Source organism: Apostichopus japonicus, chromosome 16 (assembly GCF_037975245.1).
Source record: "Apostichopus japonicus isolate 1M-3 chromosome 16, ASM3797524v1, whole genome shotgun sequence".
NCBI lineage: Eukaryota > Metazoa > Echinodermata > Holothuroidea > Aspidochirotida > Stichopodidae > Apostichopus > Apostichopus japonicus.
In genome coordinates, this window is record NC_092576.1 from 31,896,223 (window position 1) to 31,920,450 (window position 24,228).

General features: G+C 37.8%; 3 protein-coding genes across 3 annotated transcripts in view; 2 read left to right on the forward strand and 1 right to left on the reverse strand.

Moving 5' to 3' along the window:
- The window catches only part of LOC139982126 (uncharacterized), a 153,372-nt gene that overhangs the window by 120,845 nt on the left and 8,299 nt on the right, over positions 1-24,228 (forward strand). The window lies entirely within an intron of this gene.
- The window catches only part of LOC139982131 (uncharacterized), a 221,487-nt gene that overhangs the window by 81,409 nt on the left and 115,850 nt on the right, over positions 1-24,228 (reverse strand). The gene's annotated exons all lie outside the window — the stretch shown is intronic.
- Positions 1-24,228, forward strand: part of LOC139982136 (uncharacterized) — a 175,332-nt gene that overhangs the window by 1,160 nt on the left and 149,944 nt on the right. The window contains exons 2-4 of the mRNA XM_071994736.1: positions 2,382-2,450; positions 17,983-18,100; positions 18,324-19,825. Of these exons, the coding sequence (XP_071850837.1) occupies positions 18,076-18,100; positions 18,324-19,825 (1,527 nt within the window). The 5' untranslated portion in view covers positions 2,382-2,450; positions 17,983-18,075. The remainder of the gene's footprint in view (positions 1-2,381; positions 2,451-17,982; positions 18,101-18,323; positions 19,826-24,228) is intronic.

Below are 24,228 nucleotides of genomic sequence, written 5' to 3' on the forward strand. Positions count from 1 at the left end.
TATTCTTTTTAGGAGAGGAACTGAAAAAGGCATATCTAGACCATGTGGAGAGAGTAACAGCTGGTATGTATGGAATGCATTTTTGAAAGTATTACAGATTAGGCCTAGGTGGTTTGGTCTGAGTTCTTTCAATATCAGCTTGGGTAGGCCTGCAATTATTTGATGTTCTTCCCTGTAATTAGATTTGGCATATGCCTAGATATGAAGTATTTGGTGGGAAGGCAGTGAATAGATGTTTTAGTAGTTTTTTTAATATCAGTGAGTATTATAATAGTTTCCAGTCTCTTGAATAATGGTACAAGAATATAGTTAGGGATTCTTGTACACAATACTTATCATTAAGCAAACTGCTTGGAGTGGAAAATAAAAAGGTGAGTTTCTTTTACTTACTAGCATTCCTTGTGTTTTGGCATAGGAGGAAGGAACCTGGAACACATTAACAAGGAAACGCTTAATAATGTTTTCCCCAAGAGGACAGACGAGGAGTCAGTTTCTGAAAAATGCCAGATATGTCCAGCTGACTATGGCTATCTAAAGTGTTGTTCTTTGTCCATGTTCAGAACAGGCCTCACATTTGTTCGCAAACCTGTATTAAACCCTTCCAAGTACTGCTGTACTCTAGACTGCATTGTCTTGTGCCCATTTTGGACCCTCCTCTGTTTTCCTTCTGACACCAGCAACAAAGGTTGCCTCTCTGTGCATGGTTGTAACAGTTTCATAAAATGGTACCTTCTTTCCTGTGATTTGGTTCAGGTAGCAGTGCTATCCTGAAACCCAATGTGTAAATATTAATTCATGTGTACAAGTACAATCGTACAAGTGATATAGTATTTATGAAAACATGATTGATGAGAAATACCTTCAAGATCTTTGTTGGTGCGGATTGCTTCATATGCATACAATCCAGCCTTTTCCAAACACTTCTTACGATTACTGAACAGATACACAAATAAGGTACCCCATCACATTTCCTTTTTTCCTTCATACATTACTGACACAACTCTCTTCAGTTTACTATACAAAGATTGCTGTCAGAGTCTCCCTTGAAAAAAGTATGTTAACATAATTCGTTATTTTTTCTCTTAACGTGACTTTTCTCCTTAAAATATTTTCTCAACATTGATTCCACTTACTAAATTTATTCTTTCCACATAGCTTAGCCAATATGCCTGGCCCGAAAAATGTTAGTTTTCTCCCCTGATGCTGATTGGGGATTTCAAGCTTGCATCGCATGTCATATGGCAGGTCATGTTAAGTAAAAATATGCACAATTGGAAGTCACTAGGTCAGATCTCGACTGTGTACAGTAGTGTGAATCGTAAATCACTTTCCCGTAATACAGCGCTCAACGTAACAGGTGGGCGCTCAAGAAGCTACAAGGTCAAAAGATTTGGCCAGACGACAATGAAAATTTTTCAGGTCAATGTGGAAAGGCTTACCAAAGAGATATATACTGAAAGCCCATACATGTTAGTTTTTAAATGATATACCGTTGAAAAATGGGACCCAGTCCTTCCGGTCAGATCATTTTTGTCTTTCAATCTCCCTAAGACTTGTCCTGTAGTGAATTTTTGTTTCTGTGATAGAGTGCTGGAAATGTTGGCCCGTCCTGCCAGAAAATTTGAATCTAACTCTGACTTATGTCGAAAAGTGACGTCTGTGCGGCACATTGGTCAGAATTGATCAGATCTCGCTCTAAGCTTGGCCTTGATACAATACACAGGAATATGTACAGACTTTGTGGGTACGGCTGTGATTCAAGAAATGTCTCAAATAACAAATATCGGAACAACATATTATGAAGAAACCCTAGTTAGGGAATTCTGGAAAGTTTTCAGTCTCCAAAAGATTGCTAACTTGCAATTTCACCAGGAATGTTTCATGTAAATCACTATTTTACTTTCAGAGATGATACCTTTCCTTGCTACAGTGTAGCTTACTAATGATAGTGTCTCTGCAGCTCCTGAAAAGAAGTGCAGTGATGACGTTACAGCGCTCATAGCTCTACACTGTTCAAAATATATTAGATTAAGTTGGCGTGAGGATCAAAAATTCACTTCTCATGAATCATAGGATAAAAAAATCCCAAACTAGGACTGGCTATGAACAAATTCTGGATGTTTTCTTCATATTTCCAATAGACTGCCAAAGAATTCCTTTTAGGAAAATCATACGTTGTAAGTTATGCGTACATTTGGTATTGGGGATGTCGCTGTACTAAATTCGTTTTCTATTCTCACCGTTATGATGATTTTAGGAAAGTGTATTGAACATCGAATTGCACCTTCTTATAACATATGGCTCACAATGAAAGAAACTTTCTATATGGTTGAAGTTCATTGCTTAACACAATGATATTGAAATTTTTAACAAATTGACAGGTGGACAAACTTGCAGATAAACTCGTAACTACACAATCAAGGATTATATGAAGACATGAAGGGCAAATCGTAAGTCAGTTTTAGTCCATTTACTTTTCTCTTTAATAGGTTCCACAAAATGACAGTTTAACATAGGGTCGTTCCGAGTCAAATCACTGATGGCTGTTGCTGGACCGTCTCCAAAGTTCCCAAATTTATTGCATGCTTGGAACACCATACAATAAGCATATAGGGCTGTGAGTTTTCGTTTAAAGACCTAAACGTTTAAACGGCCGATTTTTCGTTCGTTTAAACGTTTAAACGTTCGCGAAAATCGCGAGAAAACGCCAAGCATAAAGGCGTGGGGTCCAGGGGACCGCCCTACGGCCCTGGTGGGGCAGTACCCCGGAAAAGGAAAAGGAATTTTTTGCGTGTCTGGCGATAAAAAAATTCGCAGTTGAGGATGCAAAATACTGACAACTTTTTGAATTTAAATTGTCACGAAGCTGATGAAAAATTTTAAATGACAAGTTAGAGTAGCTATATTATGTTATAAAATGAAAAGAGATTTAATCTGTCTTACAATCTTTAAAAAGTTTAACTTACAGAACCTCAGATATTATGAAACAAAAAACGTTCGGCAAAGCCCCGTTTCTAGACTGCCTAACAATGAATAGCGCGCACTAAACGTACATCAGTTTACAACTGCAGTACGGTTTAACCCAACTTAAATAGTACGGTAGGATACTGTACATGTGCTCAGAATTTTCCCAGGTACCTTGCCAAACAACTGCGCGCTCATCCCCTGTCTAACACCTGTTTGTTAACATTTTTGGCACGTTTCCAAGAAACGTTTCATGGAGTATTCCCCATGATACGCGAGGCACAGTTCATACACGCAGCACAAGATATCAAGCTATGGTCATCTTTATGAAAGTAAACCTTGTAATAAAATATGTTTTAGGCCACACGGCATGATTAACTAATGCTTAACATTATTTCCATGTTCTTGTAGAAAACGTCAAGTTCGCAAAATACAATTAGTTGTGTTTTTGTAGTTACGTGAGATCCGTAACAGACGAGGTGGTTAGGCTATTTGCAATACACTTAACTATGGTAGGACATTATTTTTTCCGTATTTTTGGAAATTCTAGAAAATACTTTCTTTTCCCCCCGCTTAACACCAGATGTGGTCTTACGGTTTATTCATAAATGGGTGTACTAGAGCCTTGTATACATGACAGTAGTTGCATTTAGCACGATATGCCAGTTTCGCGTGAATTTTTCGAAAGTGTTTTGCTGGATCTTTCGTAAAATTTGAAAGGTGTACCAACTTACTTTTCGTACACAATTGGTAATTTCTCTACTGATTTTCAGAGTTTTTTTTACGATCTCCAATCGATACATTTCCTTTGATCATGTATTTGAACAACTATTACCAAGTCGAGTATTCGACCCGGTATTGTCTGGTGGGAGAGTTCAACGTGATGGACAGGGATTGTAATCATTTCGATCGAACATGCATTGACTGGATTATCTGCGCCGCCGCTGTCGGCTCGATATAAAGTACACTTGTGCCGCGAATCAGGAAGTTTTCACAAAAGGATAACAGCGTTCAAGTTTAAGCCATTCATATCGCCGGATACATCGGGGGGGGGGGACAAAAGTAGGATTACGTTCGCGTTTTATGATTCGACTGATCGTAAGTTGTGTTGTTATTTCGCGTAGTAGACAAAATGAACACGGGAATTGATACGCGATATTTGCCAATAATTTAATTTTCAGTTGATATCATACAGTACTGTGATCGCTTAACGATCGTACAATTTCGAAGAAACGATATTCTGCGATTTTGTACGATTTTATTCGACGTTATTCGAAATTATGCGATTTTGCGCGATTTAAAAAATCGTTGAAAAATTCGGACGAAAAATTTTGTACGAAATTCGCACAATTATTCACGGTTTTTGCGGTCAGTTTTACAACGTACAAAATCGCACAAAATCGTTGAATAGGCCTTTTAGAATTACAACAGTCGTTATTTGATATTACGTGTGTTCAAAGTATACAACACAACTTTCATCTATGGTTCAAAGCACATAGTTACGAGACTCAATGTCATACATTCAATATGCACAGTGTACAGTACCGCTCACGTATAACTGGACATGTGTACGCGCACATTATCGTGTAAAGACGTATAAACAAGTACAATCGCGAATAAACTGTTGACAAACAAATTGCCGCGTAGACCCCTCGTATAATCCATGTACGAGTTTCTACGCAGGAAATGCTATTGTGCTCAATGAATAGGATTAAAGTCGCAGAAAGAATTTGAAAACCTAGAAGAAAAATAAAGTGTTACTAAGCGTTTCTTGTGTCAATTTTTTATATAATTTACCGTTGGCTCCAACTGAATGAAAAGAAAAAAAATTCCACCCAACAACTGAAAAGAAAAAAAAAACTTCCACCCAACAACTTTGAGTTTGAAGAAGGGCCGGTTAAAAACAAAACATGTTTCTCGTCCGCGCAATGGGCCTCCTTTTACATGATTCCCGTGTTTTTATTCGGATTACAAGAAATCTAAACTATCCTTAAAAATTATTTTGTAAAGGTTGCCACATATTCCAAACTAGTATTAGCGCTGGAAAAGAAGAAAAATGGCCGCCCGTTTTTTTCAGATCTCAGTACGAGAAACATGTATTTTATTTGGATAATAGAACAACTTTCGTTAATGTGGTTAAGTTAATATTTTCCTACCTTAGCTATGTCGATTTTATAAAACCTTCATGAAAACAGACTTTTTTGAAAATGGATTTTGAAGCTGTCAAAAATTTAACAAATGCTTACCGTTAAATACTGGCGTCAAACAATACATGTCGTATATATTCCAATAAAGATCCACAAAGGATAACAATGCTAAGTAAAGCTTACTAAAGAGAAATAGAAACTGCATGTACATGGTCATTTTAAGTATCCAAGTACTATACAAAGAGATTGAGTTCACCGAATCACCCCTTTTCCCTACCACCTGAAGAAAACCGTCTTTTATAAAATATAGTACCATACAATACTTTACATTTGATAAAAAAGTTACTTCTACAACCCCCAAATTTGTATGTGTCGCAATAAGTTTTCACCGCACAGCATAGTACCATTAATAATTTGCATGTTACACAAAGTTACACTCGGCGTCCAGATGACGGGAAAATGTTACATCGTGTTCAATGTATTGAGTCGTTCCCACGGTGCAATGAACTTGGGCAAGTTGCCAAGTTCGAATGTCGATGACCTACTTATCTTCCGTGACCAATGTCAATGGGAATTGTGTGTAAAATCTCGGGTTTTCAACGTGTTATATATATAGAAGTTTTACGTAAGCGGAGCGAATTTCGTTGATTTCGTCTCGTTGATTGTAAGGAAGCACTTATCTAAGCATCAATATTTGTGAAAAATATCGTACGGGTTTTCTTCAGAAAATATTTTTGACTAGTAATTGGAAACTCAATGTATTAAGAAGTACTGGGTCTAAACCTTATCATTGCATTTTGGGGGAAGCCAGATCTTCAAGTGCAAAATATTGTTTTTTTCATTTAAGGTTATCGTAGTTTTCTTGCGAGGTGTGTACGGCGTAACTTTCGATGTAGGCTTTCTGATCACATAGCCTACCCTGTATATCATTCGTCGTAATCTCGATATCGAATGAGTTACGGTATTGTCTTAGTGGAGAAACATTCAGACTGTCTCCGAATATGTTCGTCATTTTTTTGGGGGGGGGAGGGGGGGGGGGTGGCACAACAATTCTTGTGTGGGTAGGGGCCCGTTCCCCGTGCCATCCCGTTTTACAGTGCCGTAATTTAATAACGTCGTACGTGGTCTCATTTCGTGAACAAGAAGTTTTTAACTATTTAGGTAATCAATAGCCCAAAGACTCCCAGGGTCCCTATAAACACCTGTTAGCTCATCCTGCTGCAGTGATTGGGCAATAAGTACGCCCGTTCCTCGTTTTTCCTCAGGTAGGCCTACCTCCGTAGGCATTCTGGGGAAAACCACTGATCTGTACAGATCAGTGGGGAAAACAAACATTCTGGACGTCAGTAATATATATTTACTAGTCATAGCAAGATCCATGCAAGGAAGACACGTGCTTGGCTGTGTACAGGGCTAGCGCTGTTCACTATATTATCGGCGTAGTAGGTAGTTTTAGTCGCAGTCTTTTTAATTTTGGGGACGGGTGATGGGAGGTGATGGTCACCCTGTTGAGGCGACTGGTAGTTGGTAAATATCGGTAACGTATGAGGAAATATCGGTCTGAAGATGGCGTCAGGCATTGCTGAGTAGTACACAGTGTATAGCTGCCCGTGTATATTGGCATACATACAGTATAAAGTTTGAGTTGCTTTCTTGACGACGTCCAGATAACCGGAAAGGCCATCATTATTATTATTATTAGTATTATCGATATTTTCCTGTCCAATATGTCGCAGAAGTAGACAGAGTAGAGTATGTGGTCGGAAGATGAAGTATTCGCATTGCTTGGCATTTGGTGCGACGAAAATAATATGTCGAAAACGCTCCAGTGTACTGAGACATCTGTATGTATGGGAGAGAAAAGCGTTCAGCCTGCACACCATGCAATACTAGCAAAATACATTGCAGTTGAATTTCTTGTTGGCAACTTGCCAAGAAAAGTTTTTACATCTATGTCTAGTCCAATGGTACAGTATAAAACAGGTGCGGACATCGAGCCCAGCCCAACCATTTTGTGTTAGGGGTCAAATATTTCTTTTGGGTAAAGTGTGCGAACAAATTTTTTTTCCAGAGTTGTTGGAACATTGTACGCACACAAAGTCGGCATATCTGCGAGATATAATTGATATGATTATATTTAGGTTTTCCATTTGATTTATTTTCATTTTGGAAACTATGAAACATTTTTTTTTTACTTAACCCCCACTCAAAATATTGCGCCTCAGGTACGAACAATGATTTCCCTGCCCAGTGCATTGACTTTTTCAAAGGTGGGAAACGTTGGCCGTATCAGGAAAGTCCCGGTAGAAAATAACTCCATATGGTTTAGACTAAAAAAATGCAATGTTTCAACTAAACAAAAGGCTGCGTCTTTCTGTAACAAAGCAACTGTCAATCACTCCCAACAAACATTGCATGTCGGCCGTCCGTCCAGGGTATTTTATTCTGTGCACCTGTTGCTAGCCAGCTACATCTGATACAAGGCAAAGAAATTCCGCCTTTTAGTGTAATATGCAAATGATGTCTAGTGCAGTACTGGACTGTCTGGCGACACATGTAAACAATCTGTGTAGAGCTAGCTGTTATTAAATAACTTTTGTGTCAATGCACTGTGAGCCTATGGTACTTTTCAAGACGTTTCTTTCCTTTTTTTTCTGAGATGGTCGGGAAGGGGGATTGTTTGGGTGTTCTAAATCTTTTGTATCCTCCTAAATATAAAAGATCGTATTTTCAACATCTAAAACTTTAATGTACATGTAGTTTCTAATTTTCATCAGTAAGGCTTACCGAGTGAGAATGAAATTTGTCTAAAATTGCCAGTTTTACCAACATCGTAGTTCGTACGCACTTCCGTTTATCCTCCGTCACGGATCTTTATTGGAATATATACGAAATGTGTTGTTTTGAACATCATAGATTTTACGGTAAGCATTTTAATCATCGTTGTGCTTCAAAATCCATTTGAAACACGATTTCTTGTGCTTGAAATACAAATCCAACAAAGGGCTAGGCTATTGGCGAAATTAAACTGTCAAATGTTTGAACCTAAGCACTGTAGCGACAGTTGTTATAGACCAAGCAAAATACATGTTGATCTCGTTCAAAATTTTACAGAAAAAACTTTTTCTTTTTACCGGTAAATTACTTCCGTGCCCGTTATTGAAGTGAATTGATTCACACATGAAAATACATTTTAAAAGAAGCATCGGTGGGAAAAACAAATTCCGTGTTTTTCGCTTTTCAAGATTTCATGAATTCCGCATTTTACCGCGATATTCCGCAAACGCGGAAAACCACTGGCCCTCGACCAGTGAGCGCCTATGCTTTTCATTTCATTGATTCTTTTTCGACATCTTTATTGGAACGGCTCCGAAAATTCTAATCTTTCACCTCGCCCGTTCATAGTTAATTCTCTGCTTCATTAAGCACACATTCCTGTGGTCAAATGAACGATTTTTACATGCGTAGAATTGTGCGAAATTTCGTTGAAAACTTCGTGTACGAACTTGTGCGAACTTGTTCGATATTACGCGATATTATTCGAAATTCTGCGATCGTTGAAAATTTTTGTACGATAGTTAAGCGATCACAGTACTGTAGTTTCGTTTAAACGTTCATAAGGTTTTATTAAACGTTTAAACGATGTTTCGTTCGTTTACACGTTTAAACGTGTAAACGGCACAGCACTATAAGCATATAGAGGCAATGCAACTGAAATTTTCTGAATATGCATATCTTATGATGTTTCAAGCATACAATAAATTTGGGAAATTTCAAAAGATGTTGAACTACAACATACTCCAAAATTTGGTAATTTGATATGGAATGACCCATAAGATTTACCCTTTTGACTTCTTTAACTCTCTTGTAAGATATTCCAGTCGATAGATAGATTGCTTGAAATATTAAATTATCTGCGCTTAAGTAACTAAAGCCCATGTATATTGTGCATGATTGTAACACAGAGCATAAAGTTTGACATCATAGGGGTATTGAGCTGAAATTGTCTTGATATCTACTTTTCATGTAAAATCATTGCACTTCCTAGGAATAAAATATTTTTTCCCAGCACATTTTTGGTTTCAATAATAATCTTAACCATTGTATTCATGCAGGCTGATGAGTGTGTGTGTGTGAAGCCATTTTGGAAACATGATTTCTCAAGAAGGGAAGCTTGGACCAATATCATATTTCGTGTGTAAAAGTACCACACTGAGTAGTAAAGGCCCATTGTTTGTTATGAGGGTCACTAGGGGTCAAATTGTGAAACCTTGAAGAGACAATATCTCCAGAAAGAAAGCTTAGATCAATATCATATTTAGTATACATGTACAGTAGTTGTGTCACATTGAGTTCAAGATACCTATTGATTTTTGTGGAGGTCAAAGGTCATTAGGGTCACCAGGGGTCAAATTGTGAAACATCGTATACATGATATTTCAAGAAGGAAAGCTTGGACTAACCTCTTATTAAAGACCAACTATGGAGACAATTTTTGTTGTTGGATTTTCTATTAATTTGGGAGTTTTCATACCCATACTGTAATCAACATGTGTAAAAAATAATCTTCGAAAACCTACTATTACCCATCAAAAAACGACGAAGAAAATGGACATTTTGGGTAGTCACGTGACATGTTCCTCTGGAATGTCTGAAAACAGAGATTGACCCAAAGGAGCCTCTGGTCACCGTGTGACGTCATTGTTGGTATACCGCAAAATCAAACGCTGAAATAGGCACTGTTTATACCAGGGTTAGCAGGTTTCTTCCGGGGGTGGAAAAAACCGCGGAATAAACCGCGGTTTATTCCACCTGGAAGAAATAGCTTTCTTCCAGTTTCTTCCGGACAAAATGGAAGAAACTCATTTTTTTGGGAAAAACTGTTGATAAAGTTTCATAACAACCTGCAATGATTTCTAACTATGTAATAAATGGACAAGAAGCACTATAGTGTCATCTAGGTAGTCTATATCTAGGTTTGGAGCACATGACCTGCTTCCAGCATATACTGTACACAATATAGTACTAGACTACTAGCATCGGACAATTCAGGGAACAACTATGGGCAAGCAATATTTTGCAGACCAGAATGGTCCTGATTATAGCCCAGTTCTTAGTTAAAAACTAGTTTCTGAGTGGAGGGGCAAGTGTTTGCTGGAAATTAGTGTAGGCCTACTACAATACACACTCATTACTACGATTACATTGACCACTATGACCATATTTTGTGGAGATTGAACTCAAGACATGAGGGTTACAGATTCGACTGGAAGTTGTAGTGTGAAATGAGGGCTGGCTCATGGCCAGCTGTGTTTAATTGTGGATGTTTGTTCTTTTTGCTGTTGGAATGACAAGTCCTCCTGTTAACTACAAGTTGTAATTTAGGGAAATGCAGAAATTAAACTGTTGCCTAATCGAAGAGATATTGTTCGGCTGTTTTCTTGGTGTTCATAAAATTGTATTAAATCCTCAGTTCATGGGCCAATCCAGGTTAATCATTCATACAGTATGGCCAGTTATGCAATTCTGGTTGATGGGGGGATCGCGAGATGATAAGTAGTCCTTCAATATTGTGATATAAAGCAAACATCTTTTGGTGAAGAAAAACAACCCAAAATTATAATTAAAACAAAATTATCATATTTTGATGGTTTCAATGGTTAGCATTTCAGTCAGATGGTGGTAAACTATTTGTCTCTTTATCATGTATGTGGGTTGTGCTGCTTACATGCCAATTTTCACAGTTTCTTCCAGTTTCTTCCGGTTTCTTCCAGTTTCTTCCGGAAGAAACTGGAAGAAACCTGGAAGAAACAGGTTTCTTCCAGTTTCTTCCACGTCCCCGGAAGAAATAGGTTTCTTCCGGAAGAAACCGAACCCTGGTTTATACACAGATAGCGAACAATTGTACTGTATTTGACTTCCAATTTCGAGCGTTTGAAAAGCTGTTAGCTTAAAAGAGGAACACATACAGATAAACAACTAGTTTTAAGACAATTTTAAGCAGAAAATTTAGTAAAATGGGTTATATTATTAGCAAAATTTCCACTCAAATAGAGGCATCGTTTACATAGCGGAGCATCAATATGTACGTATGGTTCAATATACTGTAGACAATGCAAGCAGCTTGCCGATTCCGTACAATTTGATCCCAAGATACCGCAACTGAACAGAAGAATAGACCTAAAAGATGTCTCATGCGTGATATGTGACAGGAAAAAGGCTTACGTTACTGTCAACGAATTACCAAAAAGACACTAAACATAATCGAACAACTACGAGAGACGCTGACCTGAATCGACCAGACGGTAGCATATACATGACTAAGCTTCAGCTGAACATAGTACTTACTCGTTTTAATATCCAAAAGTAAAAACACAGAAATAGTATCCTTTCAATAATCCAAATTTAGCAGTGAATATCCAAATCCACGTTTCTCCTTCAATCCTGGGTGAAATACTTCCGTGACTCTGTGTAATTCCATAGAGTTAGGTCTAGTTGAAACAGGCCTTGACCAGAAACATTACCCACAATCACAAGACAGTCACTAACGAAATAAAACGTCCGATCGCTACATAGAACCGTTTCTATTCAACTCCTTGGACCATGCAGAAAATAGAATATACTAACGGACAATATAATTCATGTATCACGACCTCACGATACTGGAATACAACAAATGAAATAGATAAATGCGATGAAATCCTAACATGACTTTTTACACATGCTGTGAGAAATCACCGGCGAGAGTTGTAACTCACTACATGTACTAACAATGCTACCTTAGGCACGGTATATACACGGTCATCTCTTACATTATACTGTCAATTGCGTGATATAATGTTACATGTAAGGACGACCAGGGCGTGTTTACGAGGAGACTTGAAATGGTCACATTTGCTATGTCAGACACAGCTATCGACAGTTTATAATTATTGCAGAATGAGACATTTGCAGCATACACAGAGGCAGGGTCATGCATGTGGACTCATGGGCATGAGATACTCCGGGTGCTGAAAAATCTTTCCGCGTGGATCTCACAAAATTGATCCAAAGTCTACGGCGTTTTTGGCAGCTCAAGTATACAACTTGACACACTAAAAGTATTGTTGTGAGTGAGGTATACCAACAGTGACGTCACATGGTTACCTGATGTCTTAGGAATGTTTCAGGAATGTCTGAAATAGGTTTCCTAAAAAGCTGACTTTTCTTCCCATTTTTCACGTATTTAACGTCCGAAATTGGTAAAGTTAATTACAGCAATGTAATTGGAGTCAGTTAAGGATTACATACATGCAAAATGGTGCGATTTTATCTTCATCGAAAAGTCTCCATAGTTGGTCTTTAAGTATGCAGTTGTGATACGTTAAGTACAAGAATCATATTTTTTGCTGAGGTCAAATGTCTCCAGTGGTCAACTTGTGGAAACCTTGTTTTATAATATATCGTATCTCCCACAGCGCAGCGTATGAGATTACATACTGTATGTGTTACGCCAAATTAGAAGAGGAGAGGCTGTTGGCAATTGGAAAGTAGCTAAAGGGCATCCGTAGATATGAATCAAGAAGTCTCGACCAACTATACATTGACTTAAGTGTGTAGGGAACTTACGTTGCGCATACATGCCTGTGCACAGAGGTGTGTAATGAAACGTTGTACTGTTTGTACATGCTTAATGTGTTGGAATGGACGACATCATTTTGAATAATCGATATGATATCTTTGCTTCCATTGTTTACATTTCCGGTGTATTTCACAATTGTCAAGATTCAGTGCCAAATAAAAACTTCAGGTTTGGATGTTGTAACTTTAGGGGAATGACCAGGTGCTGTTTACGAAAATTTACTTTTGCCTGGTTTTATGTTTTAAAGGCAACCCAGTCACAAAATCTTGGGGACCAGGGGGTTAAATTTGTCTGGCGCCTGCTTTAAATGTACAACTTGTAGGTGTACCACATTGAGTGTAAGAAGCCTGTTGTCTTTGGTAGCGATCAATCTGTATGTTGAATACAAGAACAGTTTTCATCTCGGTCTTCAGGTGCCAATGTGAATATTGTGTTATTATATCTCAATGCTTTGTGAGGTACTACTTAGATTGAGGTATGCTGATCATCCTGGCTTCACCCTACAACCTACTGTAGTAAGGGGTTGAAACCCTATACCCCGTGACCAACATCTCTGAACCAAGGTTTCTTGGTCTGTAATGATGCATTAAGGTATATCAAACAATATAAGCTCCTATATACTGTACCTTGGCTTACGGTCAGCAACTCTTTTTTAATGGCCATTGCTATGGCAACCACCACAAAACAGTAAAAGTCATCTGTTACTAGTGATGTTGGTGTCAAAACATAGGTAATTGTGCTCTGTGAATACAGTGGTACTATCCAAAGATGGCGTAGGCACAGTTTAAGGAACCGTTGTCATAGCAACTACCGAAAAATACTGAAATTTTTTCCTAAATATGTGAAAAAAGCTTAACAATAACAGTCACAATTAAATCTAATACCATGGTAACCACTCAATAATGCATATAAAATGGAATATCAATATGATATTGTAAGTTATAATTCTCTGATATTTAAAACCAATAGCAAACTTTAAAGTAGATTACTTTAGTTTGTCTTAGTCTTGATAAGAATCTGATACAATCGACTCTACATCAAATTGATCAGGCTTTCATCTAGAGCCTCATCATTCCAACATTCATTTTCAGCTTCAGCAAGGCCTTCTCTCCTTCATCATAAGAGTCAGACTTATCTAGTACTTCATCTTCAAACCTAAATTGATGTGGAAGAGCTTGCTTTGAATACTTCTCGGCATAACATTTGCTGTTTCTTAAAACCCAACCGTGCCCTATGAGTGAAGGATGATTGTCGAATTGATAGTGTAGTTGTACTGTAGATACTGTAAGACAAGTAGATTGCCCTCTCGATATGATGTAAGAGGGTATCTTCATCTGGAGGAAGATAATGTTTTGTTCTTCAACTTCCTCCACATTTTTACCCTACTTTGGCACAGTGATTCATTAGATTTGTCACCATAGACATAAATAATGACAAATTTGGTAAGGTCCTTGATAACTGATGTTTTCAATTCTAGGGAACTACCACCATCCTGGAGCATCTTGATTCCTTCTCCATCTTGTTTATAGTAAAGTGTGTCTTTACAGTGGCCATAGAACGACAAATTACTATCACAGCCTGTCAGTGTGTGGAATTGTATAATTGATTGAGAGTGATCTTCTGGCAGCAGATGCTTACAGTTGATGAACTCTCGGTTCTTGTACATGTATAAGGGTCAATACATGCCAAATCAACAGTGGCTTCCACGTCGACCCCTCAGAATCGCCTGAAATTGATATGATGTCTTGCCATATGTTTCAAAGAATGAAATTGGGCAAAAGAACTTTTGAAAACTTTTTGGTTGCTAGGATACGGCCCCACCTAGCAACCAAATCCAGGTTGCATTTTAAGAGCCCTAAATTTGTGTCAAGTTTGGAGGCATCTTTTGCATAAATGTAAAGTATTTTATGTCTGATATTGCAGATATTGTGGAAGACATGTGCCCAGTCTTCAATTCAGCTAATTTTGAGGAAAATTTACGGTCTCAATTTTTCATGGCAGAAAATGAGATAGGGGCCTTTTCTGGCCCTACTTTGAGTGTGCTCTATATTCACAAGCAGAGGCATGTTTGAGTTTTAATTTGCATAGGATCTTTGTCCAGTCGTAGTTTTACCGGAAAAGTGCCAAAAAAAAAAAGTCAAGCGGGTGGTACGTTTTACGAACAGCGCCCTTAAACTTAAGAAATCTCACTTTTGGCCCTAATTGGGGGTCCAATTTGGGCCTGTGGGTAAATTTAAATTTTTCTTTAAATACCATTTTTCAGGAGTGTATTGACCCTTTTATTAAAAACTTCAAAAAGTTGTGTATTTTGTGGTATCTACTCAAATTGACGACTCGAAAAATGCGAAAATCACTTGGTTCATACACATGTATGAAAATGCTTGCAAAGGCCAATTTGAGTCATTCAAATGACAACAACTTCTGAGCATTACAGTAGCATACAGGTGCTTAACAATAACGAGGGTGGTCCACTAGCATAAGGACTACAAATTAACTGATTGACCCATAATATAGTTGGTAGTTTGTGGGCAACATATGTTGCCTGCACATACAAATCAGTGTCTTGAGCATCAATGGCGACTGGAGGAACCCGCTCGCTCAGCTTCACAAACCATTCCTGGATGTAGGCTTGCACGGTAAACCGGTTTTAGTACCGAAACCGGTTTTTTCCAACCGAATTTCGGTACTATTTTTTATTTTAAGAAAACCGAAAAACCGAAAAAACCGAAATGTGAATTGCAAATACTGGAAAAAACAGAGTTTGTTGACTTTGGTTTCTCCTATTTACTGTTCTTTTTGCAATATGAAAGTAAATTGCAACAAGAGAAAGCTTTTCTGAAAGACGACATTGTCAGCTACGATCGGCACACGCCATAACCAGTGCTTGAGGGTGGATAGCTAGGCCTAACATTAGGCTATGCAGCCCTTATATGCGTGCATCAGTTAGGTACTGTACCTTGTAGTATTGAACTGACCTTGTTGGCCAACGTTAGTAGTTGTGAGAAGTACACACTCAAATGACGAGATGCAGTTCAAAATAAATTGTTATATCCGTGTTTGTCCTCTTTGTTTTGTTCTTATGATTCAACCTCAATTTAATAGTAGAGGATATGGAGAAAATCTTTTCAAACACATTGATCACAGTTCGTGTTCAAAAAATGAACGTTAAAACTTGAAAGGTACATTGCGCAATCCACAATACCATACGACATGTACAGTCGCAGGAGGGGGGGGGGGCTCTGGGAGTTTAACAACTAAGATGCAACAAGTAACATTAGAACAATGAACAATCACGGGGGGGGGGCTCTGAGTTTAACAACTAAGATGCAACAAGTAACTTTAGAACAATCACGGGGGGGGGGGGGGCTCTGAGTTTAACAACTAAGATGCAACAAGTAACATTAGAACAATCACAGTCCATTATTCACAAGAGACACCTGGCGTCAGGCTTGAGTCAAGGAATATTAAAGGAGTAAAAATGTTGCATACATGGCTGGAAATTACAGACGTTGCTGTTGGGACAATTCTCCTTTGTACGCTAATAGATTTTATTTTCTTTGTAAGTTTCCTTTAAACATTTATTCTGATCAGTTATCAGACAAGGCGTCTCTCAGTTGGTTTTTCGTTTGCGTTGAAGAACACATGTTTCCAACTTAAACGTTAACAATTTATATTCTTTGCCGACCTAATCCCCGCTTTTGCCAGGGATATTTTTCAACTTGTACTTGAAAGTGTAGACGGTAAATTCTCTTCACTCCTTGAAGAGAAATTTATTTTACCGCCAAGATACCACCCGCGAACATGGCTAGAGCCTTGTGCAATTTGGTACCTTCATTGGACCAATCATATTGTAAGGCATTTTTTTTACGATCTCCAATTGATCATAATGGGGTTTACGCTCGGCCCTCATCTCCGAAAATATAACATATAATATAACATTTAACATGAACGTGATATTTTTTTTCTGAACACGAATTTGAACTTCGTGAAGTACAGTAAACACAAGACAAACGATACGTGTACGTGATGTTAAAACTTTAAGAAAAATTTTTACTAACACATTTCTTTTCGACATATTTACTTCAGTTTAGTTAACGTGGGTTATAAAATGACAGTCATGAAGGCAGTTACATTTCTTGAATTTATTCTTCTTATTTTTAACAATTTACTGCGAACGAACATACTTGAACACGCTGTTGGTAAAGCTTCAAAAATACGCATCTTAGCGATCGAGATTTGGATGTTTTCAATGCAATTCGGGAGGGGGAAAAAAACGGTTTTTGAGCCAGATTCGGTTTTTTGCTAGAGAAAAACCGGTTGTAAGTTTTCACGAAACCGTGCAAGCTTACCTGGATGTATTTATTGCATAGTGTAAATATTATTGTGTCAGCTTCTGCTTGTCTGCACTTAAGGGTTGGTTTTTCTTTGTTCAGCACAAAATCACAAGTATCCTCTTGGTTTTTGCATCATCCATCAGTCTAGTCATTATTAAATTCTGTATTCTGGTCATGTTACCATTGTTGTTGAGAATTTTCATGAAGTTTCTGTTTGTTGGAAATGACTCGTGCAGTTTTGGATACACGTTTGGATACAGGTTAACAGAGGGGTGTTTAAGTATCATCAATCCATTTGGTACATTTCAGAAAGCACAGAAAAGCAAATTACAACCTTGCATGACCAAAAAGACATTGTTGTGACTAATTGATAAGCATTTTTCACCTATAGATTTAGGAACATTTTTCAGTATTCGTAGGTAGTTGCTATGACAACTGTTCCTTAAACTGTACCTATGCCTGCTTTGGATAGTACCACTGTATTCACAGAGCACAATTACCTATGTTTTGATACCAACATCACTAGTTTTCTTTCATGAGTTTAGAAGTTACAGATAAATTTACTGTTTTTTGGTGGTTGCCATAGCAACGTCCACACAAAAAGTTTTTGACCCTTAGCCAAGTTATATTTAGGAGCCTAAATTGTTTGATATACCCTAATGCATCATTACAGACCAAGAAACCTTGGTTCAGAGATGTTGATCACAGGGAATAGGGTTTCAACCCCACTATAGTGTGTCACATTCAAATAAGATTATTCATGTAGCATCATTGAAACCACACTGCAGTTTTGCTGTCTGGTTATTAATAAAACATTGAACCATCCATATGCAACAACAAAACAATGCAGCATATATTTTGACAGTTAACAGAATGATGTAAATATTAATTTCAGTAATTTTCTCATATTTTGAAGAAAGAAAAACAGGTTAGCAGAAGCAATGGGCAGGAGCTGAACTCACACGACCCCTTCACGCTTCGTAGACTGTCTGAAGTAAATCAAGTGACAATGGAGCTGACTTCTGAACTTCAAGGTAGATGCCTTTAACTCTGACATTGTCATTTGTGAATCTTTACTTTCTTTTGGTAAAAAATGTAACCCCCCCTGTTGTCTTAATAACACAGAACAGTAACAAAACTATTATCAGTACGGAATAAACAATTGAGATTTACGTGTTCCATGTGTGCCATTAACTTATTGTTCATAAATTTTAGTCATACCTGGAAAATTTACACGTTGTTACTTTTTGTCTTCAGAGAAGAAAATATTCCTGATAGAAGGTCTCAAAAAGACATATAAAGAGCAATATGATGCGATTCAACCCCTGCCATATATAAAAGATAGACTTTATTGTGTGGACAAGGTCTTTGTAGAAGGGGGCGTGGAAGTTTGTCTGGCACCAGAGCTGAGGCGAGGCAACGGAGGATCATGGGAGCGCTTGGAATCTTACAAAAGTGTTTATACTGACTTCCGGTGTAAATCCAAGAGACGCATTATACAAGGAGAGCCCGGGTATGGTAAGTCGACGTTAACCCTTCAGCTGGCCTACGATTGGTGCAATGACGTATTGGATTCCCCGATGTACAATGTAGAAATACTAATTCTTCTTCGGCTAAGACAACTTGGAAGAGTAAAGTCTCTCTTTGGGGCGATTAAGTCGTTCCTTCTATCCCATGAACCCCGTGTTAGCAAACATGAGATTGAAAAGATCATTAACAGTTGCTCGTCCGTCCACATCACTTTAGATGGATATGACGAGTATCCTGGCAGGGGTAGCAATGATAATGATGATGTACACAGGATCATCAAGATGGAACTGTTTGCAGACTTTGATGTGAGCTTGACGACAAGATATCTTCCAGAATGTCTCAGAGAAGAAACTAAGAGGGCCAAACTAACAGGGTTCGATGACAAAGCTAGGGATGAGTACATTCGCAAGGCTGTAGTAGGTAACAACAATGAGGCAGTGGATAAAATAAAACAACGGCTCTATGAAAACTCCATCCTTGCTGATCTTTGCCAGGTGCCTCTGATATTCGTGATGTTTGCCCACATGGCTCATGATCAGAAAGACGTCATGAAATTCAAGTCTGTCACACAGTTTTTTAAACACATTATTAGATGTTTTTACGACCATCTGAATCGGAAACGGAAACTTAACGACAGTAGAAACAACAGGTTCTATCTTCTTGAAATGGAACATCATGAGCTAGACAAAATAGCTTTCGAAGGATTAAACAAGCAAAACCAACAGTTGTCATGGATTAAGACTGAATTTCGTAAAAGAGTCGGGCCAGAATCTTATCACCAGTATATTTTAATTGGCATTTTGGTCGAAGAAGATGTAGTGAGCGATGAATCTACTGTAGACAAAGTGTTGTTTACAACGATGGTCCGTTTTTATCATAAGCTATTCTGTGAATGGTATGCAGCCCACCACCTTGTCACTCTTGTAAAGAATGCATACGATATCAACGAAACGCTCAGGTTCTTAGATCCAGTTGATCTTCAGTACCTGTTCAGATTTGCCTGTGGTCTGGATCCCGATGCTGGAAAGAAACTGATCAACCATTTGAAGAGATTACCAGGCGGGGATACTTTTGCCATCCTCTGTATCCTGGAACAAACTGGTGATGTCAACGACATCATGGATTCTGTGAAAGATCTCTGCTCGCGAGACGTAAAGATAAAGAGAGGCGACAGCGCTCTTCTTCAAAGATCGACGACACAGTTGCTGGAGATTGCATCTAAAAATAATGTAAGTTAGCTAATAAAAAAAAAGCCTTTTTCCATATTTTTCCTACACCTAATTTAGGAACGGTTTACTATTTTATAATGATTTTGTTTTCTTTATTCTCAAGTCTATTCACAGTCATTGAAAACTATTATTTAAGCCACTTTAAATCATAAAAACTTAGGTTTAAAGAAGATGGATGATTTTCCTATAGCTTATGAATATGCAGTGGTGTATTGAGAATAATTGCAAATGATGTCATATATTCAAACCAATCAGGATAATCTCTGCATGTGGCAAATTGCGTTAAAACTATAATCAAACTGATGGTGAATTGAGAATATTGAACATATACTTCAACATAAACACATGGAGTGTTAATGTTTGGAATTTCAGATTTTTCCGTTACGCATAAATAGCTAGTCTTCCAAGACTTTAAATAAATGTTCATTCATACTTAGTAAAGATTCCTAAATCCTATTGGTCCATTCAGGTCAGCTGACCGTGGTTAATCCTGTGAGTAACGCACGGTAAAATTACGGGGCATCACTTTAATAAATCTTTGGTTATATGTAACCAAAAATGTTTTGTTTTATGATTTTTCCCCCACACAAATGTAGTGTATGAATGAACGGGGTTAATCAACGGTCTAGCGTTCGTTGTACTCACATGATTAATGCACTCCGGGTGTTAATGCTATCGCTGGATGCACTCGGGCTCTGCCCTCGTGCATCGCTTGCATTATCCCCCGATCGTGCATTAATCCTGTGAGTAACGCACGCTAGACCGTTGATTAACCCCTTATTGAATGATTGAATTGAACTTTGAACAGCAAGCCGTATATGTTGGAAGAAATTGTCTAATCGTTTAAGTTATCTCATTAACATTATGTAACATCAGTTATCGTTAATACCAACACATGGTCGGTAACCGATAATTTACAATGGGGTGATCAAAACTGGGCAGTTCTTCTATCAAAATAAAACTGTATAATTAAACTAAAAGAGCCAAAAAAGTACACCAATTAAGAAAGTAGAATTCCACACATTGCATGGTAATGCATTCATTAAAATATGTTGTTGATGACGTACTAGTGATGTCACCGATATAGTAACACATCATCATCATCATTCCTGGTCGTCTGACATTACTAATTCAAATTGAAAAAGAATCGTATGTTAATACGTGGTATGGTATGGTAATACATATCAGGAAATGTTGAGAGTGGTGAATGATAAAAGTGTATTCTTTGTAATGAAATATGTAGCCTGTTATCTTCTCAACAGTATTACTAGCAGTATTTAGTATGATTGATATTGAGCAAATACTTAGGTACATGTGGAACAGTTCATCATGCGTATATATATATATATATATTTATATAAAGTGCACATTAGGTGCCCATTGCATATTGAAAAATGCTACCTTAGAGGGACAGTAACGTTAGGGGAACATATTCTTCGTGTTCCCCTAATGTTTAAGGGTATGTTCATTCTGTTATGAGGGCTTCGGTGTACAGGTAATTAGTACCCATTGATCGTGGATGCTGCCCCATACACCCCTTTATTTTGATTGGACGATTATACATCTGAATGGATTTTTATAGCTTGGCAATTTTTGTAGTAGTATATGTGACCTGTGCAAAATTTAGCTATTAGGGACCCATCAAGATATATCTCGTTTATTTTATCGTCCTATCGGTATATGTTTTACTATCGATGCTCTTTTAATGCTGGTAAAACTGACCAATGGAACTGTGACCTTGAAAGTCACAATTTTGATCCCTTTCCCTTTCGGTGATACATATACTGATATCCATGTTCATATTGACGCATTTTCATTTGGTATACAAACCTTGTGACGTCATCACCGCGCAATGTCGCTAAGTGTAATGTAGAGCTCATATGGACGTATGTACAGTGTGGTAAACGTGTTGTCCGTATGGCCGCAAGTGTTCACACTGTATGCAAGCAAGATCGGTAAACCTAACTTATGTTAGGCGCGGTATCCATGTTGCACTATCAAAATGAGAGCCGTCGAGATTGACTTTGGAAGCCTAGGTAATACCGTAATACTTTCTTGCAATTGCTAGATATTAATTCCTTTACTAAATGCTCTATTGACTAGCCTAGGATTAGTAACAGTATAAAGTAGGCCTCAGTTCCCTGTGCAGCTGGCTGATTACCAATCACAATTTGTGCAAATTATAGCTCAGCTCTCACTTGTCTCACTCAGTGTAAGCCTAACATTAACAAGATCTAGCCTAAGTTACAGTAATGTTAGTTTTGCCCTAGATAGGCTAAACTTCATTTTAATTACATGACCTTTGTCCCAAAAACTCTACAAAAACATAAATAGTGATGAATGATGCTTATATAGCACCGTTTTTTGATACAAATGATACAGTAAATATACCCTAGGCCTAGGCCTAAGTTAAGCCTTAGCCAACAGTAGCCTATTGCTGAAGACAGGCAAGGCTGGACAATGCTTAGCCTACATTAGTAAAATGCCTTATTGTCTAGAGCTATTGTGATTTTTTGGCCCACAATTAACTTAAAATACAAAGCCAATTTTCAATTCTGCCCAAAAATTTAATTTATAACAGCTAGCCTTAAACAGGGTAGGAATTAATATTTGGCTTTGGGGGACTAGTTTGGATATAGAAAAGTTGAAACGCCCCCTTAATGTATTTAGGAGGGTTTTTTTAAGGTTTAGGGGGGCTCTTTTCCAAAGTTCAATATATGCTGTTTACGGAAATGGTTGTAAGCATTCAACAGGATAAAGTCAGCACAATTGCCCTATTACTAGTGTTGCAATTTACTGTATAGCAAGTTCATTAAAAGTTTGATAGCAAAAATTTGCGAGCATTTAGCAAATTATGTCAATCCAGCGAATATATGACGAAAACCAATATCCCATCAACGGAAATAGAAAACACAGGTTTACTTCCGCTGGTGACTTTTCCTAAGGCATGTATGTTTTTGTGTGTGGATAAAAACACCTACCTTCCAAACAACTGCCAATTTCCAGCAAATTTAAAGTTGTAAACAAAGCTATGCAGTTTTTGTTTTGTTTTTGCAAACTGATGGTTAGGCTACATTTCCCATTGACTTAGTGTGGCTGTTAGGCTAATATTTGGTTAAAGATTGCAAGTTTTAATGGATATTTTTAATTTTTATTTTCAACACAACTTGAGCGAGTAAAAAAATGGATAGGTAAGATTACCATGTTGACCTACTTCACCTGTGAAGTTAGGCTACCATGTGGTCTGAGATTTGTTGGGATTTTAGGTCATTGGCACTGAAATTGCTTAGTGGAGGCCATAACCGCAGTAACTATGCGGAGATTGTGCGTGACCCTCCGGCACTGCTTCAAATTTTATGTGGGATTGTGAGAACTGTTGCGCGATTCGCGATGCTACTGCAATGCCTAACTAAAACAAAAGCATGTCACAATTAATTTTACACAGACACCTGATATAACGAGGGCGATTTTCATAAGGACGAATCGCCCTTCGCCCTGCTTATTTCCGACCCTGGCCTTGACATTTCACTTCCATGCTGTGCACATAGAGGTGGGCAAATGTACGCACAAAGTTAGGAGGGGCACATTATTAGAATAATCCAGTAGCATAGTGGGCTTGTTATTGAGGATTTTAAGGATTAGATCAATGATCCTAATGAAAGATAATCCACAACAACCATCTGCAAGCATTTTTCATGTTAGACCAAATAGTATTTCATTCAAATATATTGTTCACTGCATACATAATGTGTAGAATTGGGCGAACTTTGACCTCAAGATGTCTCTTTTCCATCACAAAATTGCCCATGTGCTAGGCCTATACAGATATTCATGATTGACAAATTTGACATCAGTTTGTCCAGTTTTAAATTGCATTCATTTCTTTTAATAGATTATACAAACAGTCAAGGCTTATTCATCTTTCATTGTAAATCAAACAAATACTTTTTAATGGTATGTACCTGTAAAGGTTCAAGGTTAAGGAGTACATATTTCTGCTTTCTTTAACAGGGTTAGCTAAGCTGGCCTACTGTTCCTGGGGTGGTACTCCATAAATATGGAGGCACCTCAATCAAGGTTCCAAGTCAATGATGGGACTAAGCCTGTTACTATAAACCAAGGATAGTTAGGACACAAGTGCTTATTAACATGCGGGAGGGGGATGGTTGACCAAAAATTAGGAGTCAGAGCTGTTTCACTGATAAGGTGTTTGTGGTGCAATTTTCAGCAACATTTTGCTTATTTGACCTGTGGCCTCCTGACCTTTGACCCTTTTGCTAACTTATGACAACATAAAAATTTTCTGTCTTATATAGGCTACTTCACATATATGCTATATTGTGAAGTCAAAATTGACCCCCACACATACACAGACATCAAACAATTTTTTAATTCCCCCACCC